The 22,494-nt window shown below is 35.7% G+C and overlaps 1 protein-coding gene across 1 annotated transcript in view; it reads left to right on the top strand.

Annotated features, from left to right (window-relative positions):
• Positions 1-22,494, top strand: part of WDR70 (WD repeat domain 70) — a 135,625-nt gene that overhangs the window by 84,467 nt on the left and 28,664 nt on the right. Inside the window, exon 11 of the mRNA XM_015615245.2 lies at positions 15,683-15,782. Within this exon, the coding sequence (XP_015470731.1) occupies positions 15,683-15,782 (100 nt within the window). The remainder of the gene's footprint in view (positions 1-15,682; positions 15,783-22,494) is intronic.

Here is a 22,494-nt window from a genome sequence, read left to right on the forward strand (position 1 = left end):
TTTTTTGTTTGTTGTTTTTTTTTTTTTTTTTTTGTTATGTTGCTTTGCCTAGGGAGCGATTTTGGTGTGTGATCAATTCACTTCTGACTAGTAATGATCACCATGAATGTTTCATTCAATTTTTTACTTCTACTCCTTTTTGGTATGATTCCAAATCTCCCAGCTGTGTGCAGTGAGAGTAAAAATACTTTCGGAACTTTAGGAGGAAGATTTTTTTTCTTAATTCATGACACTGACATTGGTAACTTGCTAGTGCTGAAGTTAGCCAAATGCATTCCAGCTCTGCCTTGCCTTTTTCCAAACTTCCTCAGTAGGATCATGATCCATTATAATCACCTGCCTTAGAGGATTTTTTTTGTTTTGTCATAAATCTGTGTTATTTTCTCACATACGTTATTTTGTCAGTGCATGTTTTTTTCTTTAAGGTTCACGTACATGTGCATTTACAGTGCACATTAGCAGAGCGATCTGTCAGCATATTTGAAATATTATGAACACTGTCAACTTGGCTTAAAATAACAGCTTCAAAGGACATAAAAAATAACTTCCTTCAAACTTTGAATGAATAGTGGAAACAACAGTGTGAAATAGTCAATCATAACACAACACATTAGAACATTCTCAATTTAAATGTTCTGAGACATGGAGAAAAGTGTCTGGCGAATACGGAGAGTTGAAGAACATTAGTGGTCAAAAATAAGATAGGACCTTGAAAATTGCTGGTTCACAGGGCAGTGCAGTTAAACAACTAGTTAAACAACAAAGTTTACCTGTAGTTCATGTAAGTTCAAATTCCTCATCTTGCCTGTGCTTGCCCATTCAGAGCTTTTTGCAAGCCTGTGGTTGTACATATTTCTGAACAAACTGATCCACGGAGTCAATCTTTAGCATCTAGAATGCAGAGTGTCTTGCCATCAGTAAACCTTTTTGTGCCTGATTTTCCTGTCCAGAAATGGGAGACACGCATTCATAATAATGGGGAAAGACTGAAGTAATTTTTGAAACATATTGTGAGTTAAAATTGAAATCTCTTCAATGAGCAGAAAACCTCCCTTCGTTTTCCACAATAAGCAGGAAGGGATTAAGAAATAAGATTAGTTACAAATAGGCTTTTTTAGGGTAAAAAGCTAGACTGCTTAGTTAGCCTTCCTTAATCTTTTAAACCACCTGATGAGGCTACCTGTTACACAGATTTTCTCCTTGAGCTTTTCCTGGGTGTGTTCAGCACAGGAGTGCATAAACAAGTTCTCTGTGTATGACAGGCTGAATCATGTTTCACAGTTTCACACATCACCTATTTTATGGTATATCATGGCAGCTGTGATACAGAAATGTTAATAAGGATGTAGGAGAGGCAGAGTTTTCAAGAAAAGTGGTCATGTCTTTTAAATGCCTTTGAGAAAATAGCTTGTATCCTCAAAATCTTGTCTGTTTTTTTTCTAGCATTTCTAAATTTGAGTAGTTTTTATAAGCTTTTATTTATCTACTGGCTGCACAGTAAGTAGTAAAGAATTAGTTTTGACAGATACCTCTGTAATAGGTTTGTCTTGTACATCTGTAATAGGTTTTTTTTTATATAGTGCAAATCTGAATATGAAAGATACAATGTTTTGTGATTTTCACATAATTCTCATTAAGAAAATTGATTCAGTACTCAAGGAAATATTTTTATACTGAGTAATTAACCTCTATGTTTTTACTTTCTTGTTTCATGGAAGACTTAGCTGTTGGTTTAACTCCATTCTTCAGCTCAAAAATGAGCATTTGATGCAATAGTGCCAAGTTACTGCTTTGCTAACATTTTCTTTTCCCCTGGTTTTAAAACCTTACTCTGGTTTTAAATTGCTAGAATAATTTATGTATTTTGATCAGTTTAAATTACTTAGCTAAAGCTCAAAGTGGTCCTGCAGAACTTAAAATTCACAATTATATTGAATTTAAACCCTATAATAATGTACTACCTACATGAATATTCCCAAAAGTGGTGTGATCAAGTGGTAATCCCAATAACCTGTTTTCCACACGCCCTTAAGCCACCTTATCCTTAAAATATAAGGGAAGGAAAAGTGGAATGTCGCAGTATGCCCTGAAATGAAACAGATCTGAGCTCTGTACATTTTAATTACAAATAGTCATGTTAAAAGTATTTTCCAAATAATTGCATGATTTATAGATGTAAGATAAATACATTTCTATATTTAGTGATGGTTTGCTTTGAAAGGGTTTCTGTAAGCTTTACTTTTGTGGTGTGCTGTTGGAAGTTTTAAGGTAGAGTTTTTAGAGACTAAAGGTTTCACAAGTACTGGAGCCATTTTGAAAAAATACTGTACAACTAAAGACCCAGATTTAGATGAAAAATTATTATGTGAGATTATTATTTCTTTATTTTTTTATTTTATTTTTTGGAATGGGGATCCAAGTCCAAATTTTATTTGGAAATTTTTTTTGCAAACTTCATTTTGGTGCTATGATGGTTTTTACAGCTGATGCTGCCAAGACTGAGTAATCAAAACTAGTGTAAGATCTGAGACTTGCTGTTAATATTTTCCCATTAATTGGAAGGTCGTTTGAGGGTATTTCTACCCATGTGTTAGGAAGTCAAGGTTGTTGAATCTTTGCACAGATACAGATACATTTTGCATATGCTGACATACAAAAGACATGGCTGTCAGGAATTAATTCCTGGAATGTCTTATGTCTGTCCACTAGAAAACTTTACTATACATATGCCTTTTTAGATGCAGTTCCTACCAGTTCATTGTGTGTCTTTGGCATATTGTCCATCCCAGCATTAGAGAATTATGCTTTTTTCACACCAGCTAAGTTTTACTAACATTTTTTCACCATGGAATATTCACTTATCTATTTGGATGATTTTTTTATGTATAGAATTTGATGTTTATATTGACATCTCTACAGCATTAAAAATACTCCAGTGAAATGTCAATATTTAATAGAAGTAGTTTACAATGACTGTTCTTAAATTTGCTGAGTATCACTACTGCAGCTAAACAGCAGGGAAATCTTCCAATTTCCCCCAAGTATGTAACATGCTTCGTGCTTTGAAGAGGGCAGTCTGGCTACATCTGGAAATTTCTTGTGTAAATACAAGATGAAGGATATCCAAATATACTATATTCCCCTTTCAAACTTAAGGTAAGTTTTCCATATCCATAATATTCCACCCTTTCATTCCATATGTATATGTGCCAGACCTCTGTTCCAGAAACTGGAAATCACACACAAGCTTGCCAGCAGCAAATATTAACAGATTCATATATTATTCCTTTTTGTATACGTCTGGGTTAGTCAGTACATCACTATCTGTACCCTGAAGCCAGCCACAGTAAAGAGTCTGACAATCATATGCTGAGATAAAATGTACCCTGCTGTATTTCTAAGTGCATTTCTTTCTTACGTAATAAACAGTTTATAGTTAAGAACTATCTAAATGTTTGCACTATCTAATATAGTGATGAAAGGCAATTCTAAATTGTGAAGTCTGTCACAGCCCAATGAAAATAGGTTAAAGGATTTCAGTTTGGATTCATGTATGGTTAAAGGAAAAAGGCTTATCCCACAAGGATTATATATATCTATCTTAGGTTTTTTATTTGGAAAACTGAAAGTAGAACTTACAGAAATAATGTCAAAATTGCAACTTGAGAAGAATAGGCATATTATAGCAACATGGTTGGCTTTATTAATATTGTTGTGCTATTAATAAAACATAAATTATGTGACAGAAATAGATGAAATGATGAAAAATAATGGAAAAAGATAAAAGAGCCGTCTTGAGATAACTTTGTTAGTTTAGAGAAAATTTTCCTTTTTTGCAGAGGCAAAAACTGAAAAATACAAATACTACATTCTGATCGAACAAGAAGTAAGCTCCAGAGTAGTTTGGCTAATCAGAGAAATGGCTTTTAGTTACTGTAGTATATGCATTGCTCAAGCAAGATGAAAACTTCAGTGCTCTAGGGTCTGATAGGGTTTGTAAATTATGAAAAGACTGTTGTGCTTGATGTGTATATTAGGAAGTTAGTTTTGCCTCCAAATGTATCTCACTGTTTTTCATAGTAGGTCACTATTTCTTGAAGCTTGTGAGGAGATGAACAGCAGGATTATACTGTGAATTTCCTAAAAGCAGTGAAAAGTGCATTTCTGTGCAACTCTCAGTTGTTAAGTTTCCTGTATTAGAGAAGCCAAAGACTCCCACATTTTAAAATACTTAACAAAAGGTAAACTGTTACAGCTTGACCAAGTGAATTACAGCTATAAGAGGTGGGAAGTGGCGTCTGAGCCATGGAGCATACAGGTTTGCAGGAGATAAGTTATACTGAGGCATAGCTTTTGTATGTAACATTAGGTTACATCCATTTAACTTAGGAAGTTTGATAAAGAACCATCTTTTCTCTACAGAAAGAACAATTGATTCATGGTTATATCATTAAAAGGTGCACTTCTGTGGAGATACAGTTTAAATAATTGGCCATAATATACTAGACCAATTCCTAAAGAATGTAATTTCAAAATTCTTGTTAACTTTAATTAAAAATATTTGAATGGCATTTTTAGAGAATTTACAATAAGATTATAAGCCAAACAAGTTATTTTTTTATCCACAATTATCAATGAGAAGATAAACTGCACAGCTAAAACATATCTTGGCAGCAGCTACAGAACTAAACCAATCATATGGAATTAAAAGTATTTGTAATAATATTCTGTAAGACATTATTTTTTAAGACAGCTTCAGTGACAGACAGCCTCAGGTTTCTTGCAACTCTTGGTATAAATCTCATCATTAAAACCTGATTGAATATACGTGAGGCTTTCTTCATAAGTAAGCAAAACTTCTTCCAGTGCAAAATATTTTAAAATAAAGGGGTTTTCTTCATGATCTCCCTATTTCCTAAAGTTTGTTTTCAACAGATGTTAGTGCTAAACAGTTAGCAGAGAGTGTGGTGAAATAGGTGAAGCATTGTCCAGCTGTGTTTTATTTAATGTATGACTGCGATGATACTACACAGACTGAAATCAGATACATCTGTGAAACAGCTGCTTTCCTTAAACCAAGTTCTAAATTTCTCATGAGATAGAGAACTAGACTTGGAGTTGGATAACTACCTATGTGTTTCACGCATTATGTGTAAATACATATACAATGTGTCTAAGTATATCCAGAGACTTCAAATGACATTCTAGTTCAATAGACTTTCTGAATGTGTATAATCATTTTAAGCAGTAATTTAAATAATGTATTCTTAGATATTTCAACATGTGTAATTTTCATTTAGATTAAGCAATATGTGGAGTTTTTAAAAAAATTCCTTTATGGTTACTATTTCTTGCGCTGTGTGCATGTGCCACTTTGAGATTTGGCTTGTGACTGTTTTGTGCTCGAAGTCACCCATAATCACCACTCTATTTTATTTTATATTTAGTGCATTTTGTAAAGGTTGGGATAGGATGGCCAAATTATAAAGTACCATGCAAATTCATATACAAAGAGAGGTTTGCTCTAAAAACTCTAAGTCATTGGATAACCATGGATTCTGTTGTTTTTACAAATACTAGGAGCTTCTCAAGAATGTAGCTGCTGTGATCAATGTGTTCCTGCTGTGAGAATATAAATGTCATCCTGGCTCACTAGCTTGCTTTTTGTCCTCACCTTTATGCAGTTCTGTGGTCTCACCTGGAGAGTCCAAGATCTGTAAACAAACTTCATCCTGTTGAGGCCATCAGAATTCACTGTGCAGACATTTATAGACTCTGTTTCACCAGGGCTCACAAGAGCAGAATGAAGACAGGTTACCCTTGTGACAGGAAGACTAGCATGTATTCAAGACTGCCTTGAAGAGCCTGAGTGATTTTTCAGAAGTAGGGACACTTGTTGCAGTCAACAGAAAGCACTGCATTGCAGGATTGGCTTGTTGCTTGTCACAAATGTGAAAATGCCTGCTTGATTTCAATACTTGATGTGTTGAGGTGTATTGCCAAACTGGGTAGGAGGTGGCAGAGGTGTAGGAATGTTTTCTGTATTCCAGACAGGTCAGTGTGGTTTCTTGGCTGTTGCGTTAAGGTGGGGGGGCAAGGTAGGGCTATAAAAACGTGTGATGCTGTCTGTCTGCAAGTGTAAAACAAACTTCAGTTTTGACTTCCTTCCTAACCAAAGGTGGCTATACAGAAAATGAATCCTCCAGTGTCAAGCTGGTAAGAGGTTTACATTTGGAAATGAAAACAAGGCAATATGCAAACTCAGTTACTATTAGTCTCCCACCTCCCTTTTGTTTTTTAAAATAATTTTTTACCTTATAATTTACTGTATGTCCAAATGTGTTGCAGGAAATGGAGTGGTGGTTTTCTTTGGTTTGGTTTTGGTTTTTTTTTTTTTTTTGTTTTGTTTTTTTGGGGTTTTTTTGTGAGAAAAACACAGATGTGCTTGCAGATTAAATGCATGATCTGTAATTGCTGTAATTGAAAGACTGTGTATTCAATTCATTGGTAAAAAGCAGCTATTAAAAAAATGAAAATGAGGCAAGAGTAGACCCCTTAAAGTAAAGAACCATTATCAAACAAAGAGGGAAAACACATTAAAGTAATGGTACTGGCAGTGGTTATTGTATGGATTTATTACAGTATGTTTTACGATGTGTGACAGAAAAGAGATGACACATTGGGATGCATATAACAACATTTTTCTTATGATGAATGGTTATAGGAGGTAAGATCTTCCAGGGAAATTGAGAAGATATGGTATCCATGTAAGAAAATCAGGAAGAGCTTTCATCATGTTGAATTTGTGCTGCCAGCTAAACATTCACAGAGAGATGTCAAGGTGAACTAAGATGTTCAGCAGAGACACCATGATGTACCCTTTTTTGGAAGGCAGATTAATGGTGTGAAAATATGGGGAGTCATGGTTGTGAATAAGGTCTGTAAAAACAAACTGTAGAGTGAGAAGTTCAGTGAACAAGGGGACTGAGTAGCAGTGAACATCCGGGGAAACTGGATGGTAATCATGTACCAGAGAGAATAGTGAACAAGGGTGCCAACATGTAGATGGCATGCAGGAGATACTGGACTTCATAAAACAGTGAAGTAGTGGGACAGAAAATAGACACTTTTTCCCCAAGGTTGATGACAGTAAGGGTGGGGTAGCATCCCATGTTGAATTTGTCATGGATAATCCTGATATTCAGGAGGGAATTTAAGTAGCATTCTCAAATGGAATATAGTGGAATTGATAAGGAGTGAGGATGGAGGAGAAGGCAGTACTGGATGAAAAGGAAAGAGAGAAAGAAAGGGGGAAACATGAAGTTATTTGGGGAAAAGTGAGTAATGTAAATAAGGTTTTGAGATACATGAATTGGTGCTTGTGAAATTTGTATTTCCCTATGCCATTACTGGTGGAGAGGAAATACAAAGTTCCTGGGTGTAGATGTGAAATACTGTGCTGAAGTGAAACTAGAAGGCTAGAATGAGAAAATATAAGGAATCTTTTTTTTGGATGGAAAAGAATTCTTGGAATGCTAGTGGTCAAAGAGAATTGCAGTGGAAAGAAGCACTACATCATGGAAATAGAAAAAGAAAAAGAAAGAAGGGTTTGAAGCAAATAGCAAGCATTAATGGTAGAGAAGAAGGCTACTTACAGAATGAAAAATTCTATAACAGTTCTCAATTCACAGAGACAGATTTTCATGGAAATACTGCAGACTGTTTGAAGGACTTTAGATATCAATTTGGACATCTTCATATTTCCATGCCTTTAATAAACATCTTATTATTCATCTTACTGTTTACATTACATGAGACAGAAGGGATTAATTGATTCAAGGATTTTAATTGCAAAGAAAAAAATATTCTTTTCTCTCATACTTAAAATGTCTGTTAAAAAAGAAAGCTAATTTTAAAAGTGATCCATGTTTGAAATTTAATCAGAAATTGCATTATAAAATAGCAAACACCTTTTTCTTTGAAAGGTATTACAAGCTTTTTCACTCTATCTAATGCTTAGGTGCTTCATTGCTGCTCTGAAAGCTAACCTGGAACACTTCTGTTAGTGTAAACCACTCAAAACAATTTTGGAAATTTTTGTCCTGCTTTGCCAGTTTTTTTGCTTGCAAGTGTGTGGGGGTTTTATTTGCTTGCTTCTTTAGCTAGTCAAATATATAAAACTATTGTGAGAAAAAAGCAACATCAAAGAAGGAACTATGGAATTGTGATAAGAATACTGCTTGAAAAGAAAATGAAGTTTACTTGAGAATGCTCATTTTATTACTGATGTACATGAGGAAAAATATCACCCCTTTAACTGAGGTGTTCTTCCATCTTTGTTGTTCCATCTGAATGAATAAAACCAAAGCCATAGTGTTTAAAAATTATGTATTTTTAAATAACATGCGGAGATATTATGACATGATGGTTTACAGTGCCTTTTTATCAGGAAAAGAAATCATATGGAAGAAAGAGTAGCTTGCTATGTTACAAGAAGTTTAGTGAAAATTTCATCTCTTAGAGAAATACACCCATCCTCTTAGAATATACATGTGCTAGCTACTATTTCTAGCAAGCAAATAGTTCTATTGGACAACCAACTTTGATAACTCACTGCAAACTACACCTTTTTGGCTCAAGGGAGTACTGAACCAGAAATGTTAACTTCATGTCGATTTTTGTGAATTTTTGGTCATACTTCTCACTATTACACTGTTCCTCTATTAGACCACAGAAGTGGTTTAAGCTTTGGGGACACTGAAAGAGTATGAGAAATTATATTGAATATTTGGGAATAAGCTGAGAATAAGTCTGTCATAGTTGCATTTGATGACAACTTAGTAGCTTCTTCATAATTTCTTTTCTGCTTTTTTTTCTCTTTATTGCCAGTAGGCCAAAAGCTACTTTTAAATCATATGAAACATGCAGTGTTGGCATAGATGAGTTTGAAGAAATCTGTGGATTTTCAGTGGAGTTATAGTGTATCTTAGCTGAATCTTTAATAGATTTTTACAGAATAACATTGATCACACTTGATTGTTTTCTGGAAAGCAAAGAAGCCTTCAATCGCTGGGCAAGTCTAAGACTGATTAATTTATTTTCAAGAGAGGCCAAAGGAGTAGTGTTTTTGGTTTTGTTTTATTTTAAAAAGTCATATTTATGATAGTATGAAGGAGGAAAAATGTAAATTTTCTTGGATGAGATGGGTTAGATAAGTTATGAAAAGGTACAGAAGAAAGTTTCTTTTACATCCTTGTGTGTTTTTCTTACACAGTGTAAAAAATCCCCAAAGCAAGCCAACTGAATAATTTCCAAAAGCTATTTTTATTAGTAATATTTATCATTTTTGTGGCCAAGATAGGTTATTTTCTCAAATGCAAAGTTTGTGCAGCCAAACATTCAGCTGGGTTTCATTTTCAAACCTTTAGGCAAATATTTAGCAATGCTGTTAAGAAGCCATCTTTCTAAAATGGTTTCCTGAAATATTTCTAGATGAATAAGCTTAAACAAAAAGAAATTGTTTTAGTGGTCAGCAGTATTCTTAGGAATTGAATGTTCTTCCTGGTGAAGGAAGCATGGGCAGGTAGGAAGGACTTTCTCATCACTTTACAATGGGTCAGAGGTATCTCTAGGACAGGCCAGCATGCTTGCTTTCTTCTTTTGCCTAAACTCATACATGGTCAAATATATCAGGTGGCTTTCCTCATTGCCTTCTGCATAAATGTTTAGTTTTTTTTTTTTTTAAATAGAAATCAAGTTTTTTTTATCAATTGCAATTAAGAAAACACTAAATAATTTTTCACCTTGACTGGCTGTCACTGTATGACCTTTCTTTTTAGAGTACTCTTTTCCATACCTTCCAAGCATTTTCTGACTAAGTATTTCACATTTGTGTTTTTATTTTCATTCAGAATTGCATAATATAATGGATGATTCATTGAAGATTCCATAAATTTTAAAAATATTTGTACACCTTTTTTTTTTTTTTTCCTGCTGGTTATGTAGGTTTTTCATTGCAATGTAGTTGCTCAGGAAAAACTACAGAGTATTTGCAAAGAAAAAAAAAAAGCGCCAAATCTTTCATGGGTTCAGTAAATGCAAATAACTAGGTAAGCTTCTCAATAAAATACATGTGAGAGACTGCTGAAGGGTGTTGAACCACTGCTGAGTGTAAGAGATAAAGAAATCCTGAATACTTGTCACCCAGAAAAAAGGCCTTATTTGCAACAAATGAGAATATAGTGAAATAATCTTATTTACAGTACAGTTAAATACATTTGTCAGTCAGATGCCCTGGTTGTGGCAAGTAAGGTTAGGCTACTGTATTCATAATTGATTAATTAGGATTGAGAGAAAAAGAGTATTTCAGGTCTGCTAATTATATGCGTAGATGTCACTGAGTTAGAAAGTCACAGAGAAGAGGAAATCGTGTAAGAGTGTAATCATGTAAACAGTAATACCTCAGATTTCACAAGTTAATCTTGTTTTGCATCAGTGTGCTCATTACTGAAACAGCAACCATTTCTACATCACGGGAAGTGGTATTGAAGAGCTGTCACATAAATTGAAAGCCTGGGGATCATGTTTACAGAGACTTCAGGAAAGCATCTGATATAGCCTGCAACTGCCTGGTCTGGGAAAATATTGAGAAATTCCTGAATTCAGCTGACATATGTAAACCTGACAATTTTTAATTGATGCACTAAACCCAGAAAGTACACTTAAATTCCTTTTGTGCATTATAATTGAGAGGAAAAGAGTTATGCTGCTTTCAGTAGAGGTGGCTGAAGGGGGGATGGGTAACTAGACATTTGGAGAGTGTAACTCATGCCTTGGGAACCTGTCTGTCTTGTGAGCTGTGATCACAGCTCTGAGATGTTGTCTGTCTCTGATGGGATCACTTTCAACAAAGACCCAGACAGCTTTGGTCAGTTGTGACTAAAAAGGAGATTTCTGGTTTGTTTGTATTCTTCTTGCAGCTTTGTATCTCATGTGACCTTAGCCTGTCTGATGATAATATGTCATCTTGGAAAACTTTACCATTTGTAAAAAAATTACAATTTTTGCAGTTTGGTATTGTCAGTGTGAGCTGTTTTGTTTTGCTATAAGTATCTTAGGTGAAAAGTCCCATTTAAAACTCAAGTAGCTGTACAGGGCTTGGGACCTGCTTATCAAACAGCTCTGCTGAACTAGTTCTGCCCTTCTTGTCTAATGTTTGAAACCAGCATAAATTTCAATTGTGGTTGTATGGTTGTGTTCACACTAATAAATAAGTAATATTTTGCTATACATCTGTAAAACAGAGAAGGATTGATATAGGCATCTTTGTAGGTCTCACTTTCTCCAAGGCCTGCCCTAAATTACTGCCTTTACTTTTAAAAAAAAAATCTAGAAGATGTTAGGAATAAGAAGGAAGAAGAATGTTTTGACTGGGACATTCAATGTTTCTTTAAAAGAAAAGTGGGGGCACAGAATGTGAGAAGCATTATAAAATTGGGAAAGTGCCAGTTTACTGTTAAATATTCTGTGTATCCCAGAAACAATGCGGAAAGTTTAAAAATTCCATCCATTAAACATATTGTTATTTTTCTCATGGATGTGGTTTGGATTTGTGAGGTGAACAAACTGAGTATGTCTGTCTTTTTGCTAGAAAAAGTTTTATTGAGTGTTTTGGAGCAGGGGATCAGTTGTGGGATGCAGAGCTGTAGCCATGTGGCTCTGTTGTACATCACTCTTTTGTGATAAACTGTTCATGTGGGCACTGTCGTCTTCACTTCCTGTATGGGTGCTCCTGAGTCCACACAGGTTTCTGTACAAGGGATACTCATTGCTGATGCTCCTTCAGTCATGTACCTTTGCTTGTACCCCAGCTCCTTCCCAATCCGTTCTTGTGTTTCCTTTTCTCTTCTGGCTGTCATTCTCTCTGAGGACTGTAGCAATATTGCAAACTCTAACATTTATCTGTTATTTTTGGGTTTTTTGATACATGTGACTATGTCCTTTCTCACATGTGCTTCATGTTTTATGCCTGTCATCTCATTTTGCACACAAGTACAGTCAGCTGTAATTGCTTAACAAAAACATACGTGCTAATACAAAGCTAGGAGGAAATTGCTTACATTGCTGGAGTTATTTGTTAGAAAACCTTTAAAGAAGTTGCAGAAGCTAGTGGTTTACTGCAGAATTTGCTGAAGTAATTAAACTTTTAAAAAATGTTAAGGACTGATGAACTTGTCAAATTTTGTTTGGCACATGACTATTGCTTCGTAATAGCAGGCACCTCTGCAACAAAATGAGAAGGGTAATGAAGGAGATATGTAGATACACTTTGCCCTAATTATCTTGACATCTTTATCTTATGTTTCAATGCTCTCCCTTTCCCTTCTTGAATCAAATTTTTGAATTGCATACACTGGTTCTGTTGTTTCATGTCTTTCCAGCTAGAAACGTTGTGATAACATTTTTTTTACTAATGATTTGTTAGCAAGATTAGATGTCTGTTAGAAATATTAAGAGGTCAGAGGCCAAAAACATTATTTTCTTTGAAAACTGGAATGAATGTTTGCCAGTATATGTAAAAACTTCTTTTCAACCTTCAATCATTTTAGAATATTTGATTTACTATTACAATTCAGGGTTATATTCCTTTGCAGAATAATATATGGAGGGCAAGCTTGCAGAGCTCAAAGTTAGGAAAACAATCTTTTTACTGGTAAACTGAGCAAATTTATTTTTAAAGACAAGTAGAATTGCTGATGCAATCTTATTATCCCTTTCAGTCAAGCCTAGTTTTACATGAAATCCTAAAGCATTGAAGCTGGATAGAGTTGGACCAAATTTATTGTTTTGTTTTCATTTTTGTCATTAAGAGGCAAATTATGTCAGTCTTTGACATCTATATGTTGCTGTTTTCATTCCTCAGTGAGACAGTTGAAAAAAGGGCAGAGACTGGTCAGAGTGTAGGTACTTCACTGAAAAGGCTCTATATTACATGATGTGAAATCAAAAAGTCATTGCAGTTGGAAAAGACCCTTAAGAGCATTGAGTCCCACTGCTTGTAACCTTATATACCACCTTAACTCTGCTGAGCCTACCTCTAAACCATGTCCCCAAGCACCATATTGGCACGTCTATTAAATACATCCAGGCATGGTGACTCAACCACTTCCTAGGAAGCCTGTTCCAATGCTCCACTGTTCTTTCAGAAAAGAGATTTTTCCTAATATACCATCTAAACCTCTCCTGACACGACTTGGGGCCAGTTTAAGATGAGTTAATTCCTGAAAGATACGATTTAGGTATTATTAATGGATTCACAGATAAATGCTAAGTAAAATCAGTATCTTTGACCATAGGAAAATAACACAAATTCTGAACTGTTATGTGATTTGCTATCTATCTATAGATGTTTAGGGTTTTAAATTGTAAAACATAAAAGAAAAGGCATTTGTTGGACCCCAGATCTCTTTCTGGGTTTTAATTTGAATCCAACACAAAATAAGATTTCAGATTGAGGGTGAAATGAAAGGAAAAAACCCCATAACCAATGTTAAGCTGGGCAGCAGAGTGAAAAAAACCAGTATTTTAATATATGTATGTCAATGTGACATTGCCTGGAGGAATGGAAATGTTGTAGAGCCCAAATGGATTTTTTTCAGATTTCTTTGAATTAATTAAATATTGTAATGTAATCTTTCTGGCATTTTTTAAAATGTGATTATTAACCATTTATGATGTTTTTGAAAGTGTCCATGGTATTTCTTAGACAAAAAATACATCATTTTAATTGCTTGTTAATATTTAACAAATACTACAGAAAATTTATTTTCTGAAAGCCAATTCACATTTTACTCTTTACATGTTCCTACATACTTGGAAAGATGTATGCAATTGGATGCACAAAATATGGTTTTTTTAGTATTAATAAACACTGCCACCAAAGACAAACAGTTATAAACTGCAGTCTGGTCTTAGACTACAGGGTATTCATGACTGGATTGAAGTGACATTAATTTCAAAACAGTAACTATGGCCAAGTGTAGGCCATTGCATTTGTTGTTCAAATACTGTAAGAAGTATGTTGTTGGTATTTGAAGTCCCCCTTTGTAAGAGTCATTTGGGGAGGGAATGCCTCATGTGACTCCTCTCAATGACTGACTAAATCTGCACATTAAAATAAGCTTGCAGTAATTATTAATGTCATCACACAAGGATTTTCTAGCTTTTGAACCAAATTTAGAACAACTATTCTTAAGAATAAACAACATTAATTACTTCACTAATTTGTGTCTCTTACTTCCAAAAATAGCCCATTAAATGAGCTTTGGTAAGGTGTATAATCAAAAACAAGAAGATAAATGAACTGAGGATTCCTGTGCAAGATTAAATCAGTTAGTGTGATTGCATTTCATAAGCATATTCTCCTTTTTTATTCTTTAGAATTGCATCTCTTTTAATACATAGTTTGGAGAGAAATCACTGAGCAGCGGGTCATTGTTTTGTTCTTTTACTGTTCAGGATGGGATTCTAGGTCTGATTTTGCTGCATGTTGTTCAACACCCCCTCTGTCCCCCCAAAAAAAGATATGCATGATTTTTGTTTTGCTCATCACTACCATAAATAAAGGATTTCAGAGTCACTAATCTGCCATCTTTTCCTCTGTGTTTTAATCCTAATTTTACAGAGGGAAAGATGAGATACAGTTGCACTGCAAACCTTTAAGTCTTGAATGCTGCATTTTACAACTATATGAATTAGCTTTCTTTTATGAAAAGAGGGCAAATGAGAAGCATAATTATCTAGGTATTAAAAAAGGAATCAACCTGTCTCAAATTCCTTTGTCTCTGTTTCTGTATTTTCCCTTTTTCCTGTGTATCCACTTCCTGTCTTGGAATCTTAGCTGGTTTTGATTGGGAAGTGGGACAGCTTAGTTTGACAAGACCATATAAATTTAATTTGAGGTTCCTTCCTTCCTTATTAGTACAGTTTTTAGATATTTTATTTAATAATGACTTAATAAATAAGAAGTGATCTCCACAGAAGAACAAAACATGAACTTGAAGGTGATTTCAACCTTTCTTTAGGATTATCAGCAAAATAGAAATAATAAAAATAAAACATACATCATTCCTGTACTTGAATTTTATTGTACCTAAATGCAACACAACCTCAAAATATCTGAACTTTGTTCTGTTAATTCTGTCAGGGATTAAATTTGGCAAAAGTAAATTCTTCCAGTCCTTTTCAGTCCTTTCCAAAGTATGTATATTGTATTTTGGTAGTTTTAGAAACTAAAAGCCTGCTTAGGAGAGTGTTGAAAACTGTCTTGGAATGTATTTTTATCTTAACCAGGCATAACTACCTTTGTTCAGCGCTGGTGGGAGTTTTCCAAGAGCACTGATGTGCTGATGTAAATCTGTACTGTATAATTAAACCTATGAAGAATTCAAATCTTGCATTCAAGCTCTTGTTATGAAAGCATATTCTGAAACAAATACAGTATTTTTAAGTCTGCTGTAAATACTTAGCTAGTGTACCTCCTAAAAATGCAGGGGTTTCTGTTTAGAAAAAGGAATAGCAGCAGAGCACATGCTATGGGGTAATGTTTGTCCCATTTGTTAAATTTGTAATTTGATTCGTAACTGTAATTTATTTTGTAATGTTTTGTTTGTTTGGCAAACAGGTGCATACAAAGTTCCACTGCAGGCAAGCCCATGCTTCAGGGACTGACACTTCATGTTTGACATTTTCCTATGATGGTACTGTCCTTGCCAGCCGAGGAGGTAGGTGATTGAAAGAACCCTATGACATGTTGAATGGAAGATGGTTCTAATGAAATCAAATGGTTCATTAAACAAACTGATCACATAATTCTTAGATGTAATTGTTTGTGGTGGAAATAAGGTAGTAAAATCAGATACCAGTTATTAAAATATGAAGAGTTTCACAATTTACTACTTTCATTTGATACACCATGCAATACTATGTTCCTGAAAGAGCATTTTACAGCAGTTAAGAAATATTTTAAGATAACTTTCCTGATTATATTACACAGTTTCTGATCTTTGTTTTTGTCTAGCCATAGTAATACACTGAAAAAAAAAAATCATTAGCTTAATTAAAAATAGAACAAGTCCAATTTTCTTGCTTAGTTCTTCCATGGAAGATTAGTGCCTCTCAGTAGCACTATCTCTGTTCTGGAGGTATTAATTCTTCATACAATTTTCTTAGGCAATGTAATTTTCTGTCTTAATTGGAATTTTTATCTAATCTGTATTAAAAACATCAAAAGTTGATGACTGGAATTTACTTTCCAAGATACACTTGAATGGCAAAAGATTTTGGAATGTTCACAGGACTGGGAAAAAACGCTTGTGTTGTAAGCTTCAGATAAAACTTTTATGCATGAGTCTTAGATGATAGAACAAGACTTGAGATGGCAAAGATGTATTTGAGGACTGATTCATTTCATTGTTGCCATAGGATGGTGTCTTTTGAAGACAACTTTTCATGCAGAGGTTTGTCTGCCCAGTATTTTGCAGGCAGGTGCAAGTGTACAAGCCAAGCTGTCTGGATAGAAAATAGCAGTAACCAGAAGCTCTGTGTGTGCATTAGCATCGCCCTAAGGCCAAATAAACAGGCCTAGGAAGAGGCAATATTCATTAATGTCAGTTAATACTGTGCCTAACATATGTTTAAGACATCTGGTCAGTTTGGTACATAGACAGAATGAGATTACGTATTTAAAATACCAGAATATAGGTATTCACAGTTAAAAAAATCTAAAGCAGTGGATGTGTTTTCCTTGCCAAGTAGCTTGAATTTTCTTTGTGTCCTCCCTGTGCCCTGTCCCTGAAAGGGGTAGAGTGTCTGACCGGTGTACAGTGAAATGCAACTGATATTGCGTGCTGCCTTACTGATTCTTTGTATGCCTTGCCACATTTCAAAGATTCCAAATATTGTTTCCCAGAACACATCTTTCAGAGTAGGGACTTTGTAGTCTTATCCTTGAGGGCTTTAGGCATATGGACACTAATGGCACTTGATTTGTTTTGTAACTGTCAGGGTCCTGGATCCAGAGTTCTGCTGCCACTCTACCCATCATTAATGGGTTGTAAGTGGTGAGGTAAAAGCTCTCAAGCTTTTTTGTCCTTACTGGACCAGACTCTTATTATGTGTGAGCCTTCTCCTGCTTGGAAAGTATGTGAACTGTGTGTCTTTTCATTCTGCACTAAGTAAAAAGCTGTGTCTGTCTGCCAGTGGTGATTGCCCCAGAAAAATTCACACAAACATATTTCAGCAGATTTTGGAATAAACAACTTGGTTTGCTTTTAACCACCACAGCAAACAAGACTAATACCTAGGGAGGGGTGCCATCTTGAAACCTCTTTTTATGTAAATTCTCCTCTGTTTCACGTTTATGAATGTAGATCACATAAATAACTTTTCTTATTTTTATTGCATGTGGCACTTTTACCTGCCTGCACTTCCTCATCTGTCTCCAGTTTTTGTCTCGTGTTAAACAGACTTTCATTTACTCAGGTTTTATCTACCACTCTCTGCTCTAAGCTGTATGAAATGTTGATTGATTGATTGCAGAATATAAGACTGCACAGAAATTTGGCCACTCAGTGTGGATAAAAGTGCTACCTTTGTCTAGTGTATTGAAAGAAAAAAAAGAGCTCTGTGTGCACTGTGCTAGAAAGTAAGGAGGATTCATACCTTATTTTGACTTGTTTGGTTAGTGCTTTAATACGAGTATTGCTTTGGATCTGTACCAACAAAAGCAGATGTGGATCCTGCATTTGTAGATTAACACACCTGCCAAATGCTGAGGATCAAAGAGAGGATAGTTGTTTGGGGCATGGGAACTTTCATTGAAAGCCTGATGGACTTTTCCTGCATCTGATGTAGATTCTGTTTTGGATATGAGAAGATGAGGCATGGCTCAGCTGCATGCACAAGGGAAAATGAAAACCTAAGGAGCTGCTTATGAAAGTTTCCAGTCCTAATCTTGTTGGATATTAGGTAGTAACTTGACAGAAACTTAAGAAAGTGATATTTCTGCATGCTTGAAACCATGAAGGATAGTATTTGGGGAACATTTTCCTTGTTTAGCAGGGGAGAGATAAGAATTAGGATTGGACTTGGGGTCTTACTGTAAAAAATTTAAAAATATTTCTTTGACTCTTGATATTTTTTGTTGGTCTTTTGTTTGGGTTTTTTTCCATTTTACTTGTATTTCTTTCTTCATCTTGAAATGGGTTTGAAAGATAGAAACATGTATGCTCAAGGATTATGCAGCAATATGTATAGTGACTGTTTTGTGTACTGTAATAGCACATTGCTCTGAATAATAAACCCAAACACTGGCATTTCAAAAATCAGATGGGTTTTTGTCAAGTAATATTTCTCAGGAGCTGAACACTGGTGCTCATTCTAACTATGCCAGAAATAAATTTACTAGTTTTAATAGGCATAGCCAGCTATTTGCAGCACCTGGAGCTGAAATGGCTTTATGAAAATTTTCTAGCATCCTTCTAGCCATAGGTTCATTTCATATGTTTAAAGAGGATGATGCATTAAGTATTTGATCAGGCTGGTATGGATGCAGGTGATGCTGAGAAGTAGTGTCTCTCTACAAATGTAGGTAGAGATTCTTCAATTTGTAAATTCCCTCATGAGGTCTTTGGCTTTGGTCCCAACCTTTGATGCTTCCAAAGGTTGCTCTGTAGTTGTTGCAGCTCCTCCTGCAGAACCAGTAAAGAATGCAGAAGCCTCTACCTTGTTCTGTAAGGTGTCTTTCACATCTGTAGTGTAAGCCTTCATAGAAAGGCTCAGAGTTGATAAACATATTCTGGTAAGCTTATTATGCTATGTGTTTCCTAAGCTATAACTTTTTAAAATTCCCATTTCCTCTGTTTCTTTGCTTCCCTCATTGATCTCTGTGAACAATTTCTGTCATCGAGCTTTGCTTTCAACACAGGAGTCCTTCTTTTTAAATAGAGTGTTGCTGACTGTAGGCTTTGTGAATTCCTGGCAGCACTTTTGCTTCTTTTGGGCCTGTTTGCATTCATGTGCTTGTCTTCCTAGTAACTACCTTCTGAAAAGAAAAGAAAAAAAAAATCAGATAAAATCTTTATAGTATTAGTGCTTTGGCCTTATTTTGACTAAAGGGCATTTGCAAAATGCCTGTCTGTACTCTCTAAAGACTGTTTTTCTCAGACCTAATTGTTAGGTTGTTTGCACTTGATAAATCCAGTGCTCAATACCATTGGCATTAACAGTGTCTTGACCTGATTGTGTCAGCCTGGAGTCTGTTTATTGGTATCCTTCTTATTAAAATGGAAAAAAATAGAGTTTGAAATGCTACTAAAAATGCTGTAAAAGATTTAAATAATCCTGCCAGGCTGTGGAGAAGTCTTCTACCAAGAAAAAATACTGAATGATCTGAGCAAACTGTTCTGAATATTCATACTGAATTGCACAACTTCTCTTTATATTCTTCTGTTTAAGGATAACTATTTTTGTTCTTGTACATAGTAATTAAAAACAGATCACTACTGCTACAGCTCTGCTAAAGAGGCCTCCTAAGCATTGATAGAAGTATCCTACTGGAAAAAATCCTTGGTGCTGAGGAAAGTTAATATTCTGTGATCTTAGTGACAGTGATTTCAACTCAAAATGCAGTTTAGATTTAGGAACTGTCATGGTTTTAAAGCACTAGTTAAAAAATCACTAGAAAACTTGCTCATTTCATGCTGTGACATATAGATTAGGAGAAGGGTAAAACAGGCTTAAAACTTTAAAGGAATAAAGAAAGTTTATTAACAAAACTACAAGAATAAGAAACCAGAATAAAACCTCCAGAAACCCTTTTTCCCCACCACCCAACCACTCCCTTGTCTAATTGACAACATAGAGACAAAATTTGGTGGTCAAAGCAGTCCCAACTATATAGTAGCTTTTTCATCAGTCTTTGTAGAGAAAAAAAGAAGTTCTCTTTTGTCATTCTGTGGAGAGTTTTTCACAAGAAAACAGTTTTGTCATGGTTTTCTATTTTGCTGATGCCAGCCGCCCGGAAAACTCTGCCATCAGTCTTCTCCTCCCATTTCACACTACTTTGAGGTGTGTTCATGTGCCATGAATTCAAAGGGTGTCATTTTAAGGATGACTTATTCAAAGGCAAAGGTTGTCTTCATTTATTTCTGTGATCATTTCTGGGAACAGAAGTTTTCTCCTTTCTTCTTAGGGGCTACAAGTCTTCAGCAACTCTCACGTCTCTGTTTCTGGTCCAGCATCTCATAGGATCACAACTACTTTACTATTTGCGCAGCTTCATCAATGAGCTACCTTTGATCAGATCTACACTTTGAAATGCTTCATTCCCCCCAAAATACTCTTTCATGAATCAAAGGAGTTTTTTCAGAACATTATTGTCCATCTCCCTAGCTTTAACAAAAGAATATTTCAGCTTATTAAGCCATCTCCTTATCCTCTTCCCATCTGAGGCTTAATTCTTCTCTTCACTGGCTTTGATAGTTTATGTTGTCTCTTTACATGTTGATCAATCTCTCTCTTCTCCTCTCTCTCGGAAAAGGATTAAATCTACAGGTCTCCTCTGGGCAGTGAAAAGATTAAAATCTGGCTCAAAGCCGCAGGTATTCACGGAGTCAGATTTCAGCTCAGCAGCGCTTAGAACCAGGCCCCCCTGGGAAAAGCTCCAGCCACCCCGGAGGCTTCCCGGAGGCTGCAGGAGAGCCAGGCCCTGGGCTGCGGCCGGGGAAATTCCCTCAGGCTCCATTCCCCCGGCCCGGGAAGGAGGGCAGGCCCAGCCCAGCCCAGCCCCTGCCTGGGCCGTGTGGCCTGGGGAGGGGACAGGAGCCAGCTGGAGTTCTACCTTTCACAGCTGGAAACGCAGGGAGCAAGAGACATCCTCGAGCTTAGGTTTTAAAGGGGGGGGGGTGGGGGTGGTCACAGGTTGATCTCACTTTTCAATGGTCAAAACTACTGTCAGTTCTCAGAAATGGCCAGTTATAGGCCAGGAGAAAAAACTCCCACCAGCCTCCAGCAGCCTTAACTTCCTTAGGTGTTTCTTACCTTTTTTTTTTCTTTCTTAAATGCCAGTCTGTCACAGGAACCAATTTGCATTTGCACACTGATAATTTTAATTAGGAAAAGTGAATTGGAGCAAATTCTTAATATTGGTAAAGTTTCACAGCATTAGCAAGTCATGTCATTCTGCTAGCATTTTTCGCTCTCCAAATACTTAAACTTCTGTTTCTAAACTATTTCAGTTTAAAACAATGTTGACTTGAAATCAGCTATAAATTTGAGTTATACTAGAGTCTTCTAAATTTTTTAACCAGCCCATTACATTTTCTAGCTAGCAAAGGAGCTATAGCTACATGTCTGACTGCATTTCTCTTGCTAAAACCTGGCAGGACTACAGCTTGAAGATCATGTCAAGGCTCATTCCACTAGGAACAGAACAGCCTTGGCTGCTAGCTGTAGATCTCTTCCTATCCAGGAGATTTGCAAAGTGGCCAAATGGTGTCCTTTGCATACATTTATAAAGTGCTGGTGCTTTGGATGTAACATCTCGACGATAAGCGGGTTTTATTTCTTGTGGGGTGGGAGGGCAAAGGGAGGGCTCATTTTACAAGACTAAATGCTTTGAAGTACTTGGGTTGGAGTCTACTGGGAAATAATAAGAAAACACATATTCCCAAAACAGGGGCTCAACATTTTTCTTTCTTGTCATTTTTTAGCTTCCCAATGAACAGAAATATTCTCTGCTCTAGACATCATTTATTTAAGTTGTCCACTTCTTAAAAATATTTTGTAGTAAGGAGTTATCCTAGTCTTTAATATAAACATACATGATGTACGAGGCCACACATTACTGCTTTCCCTGTAAAGGGCACTGCTGGCCTTGATTTCTTCTGTTACTTCTTTTAAAAACATTTTACTTCCAAGGCCTCCTTCGAGCTCTTGTGCTCAAAGGCTATGAATCCACAAAATACTTGTGGATAGCCAAATTACTTCCCTGCAAGATTTGTACTTTGGAAGGAAGCAGATCTTGTCTCTTAGGTCAGGAAGATTTTGTAACTTTTTGTCTAAAATTAATCTCTGGATATCTTTAAAGAGAATTGTTGCTTAAATGTCCTTCTTTTTTACCCTTGAAAGTGCTGAGGCACTGCTGTCAAATGCTAGGACATGTCTAGGTGCTTGAGTGACGTACTTCAAAGTTCAAATTCTGTAGCTTATCTCATGCTGAAAATATGTGTTCCAGAAGGATGATCAGAGCAGAGATGTAGATGTCTCTGAGAATAACTAACTAATCTCCTTTTTTACTCCTGTTCTCACTTTGTTAATATGTCATAACTTTTCAAAAAGGGATAAACAGCCTGACTTTTACTGGCCTACAGTCACACCGTATTTATCAAACACAGATGAGAATTGCTACAAATCTCTTTCTGTAACCTTGATTTT

This window comes from Parus major, chromosome Z (assembly GCF_001522545.3).
Source record: "Parus major isolate Abel chromosome Z, Parus_major1.1, whole genome shotgun sequence".
Classification (NCBI taxonomy): Eukaryota; Metazoa; Chordata; class Aves; order Passeriformes; family Paridae; genus Parus; species Parus major.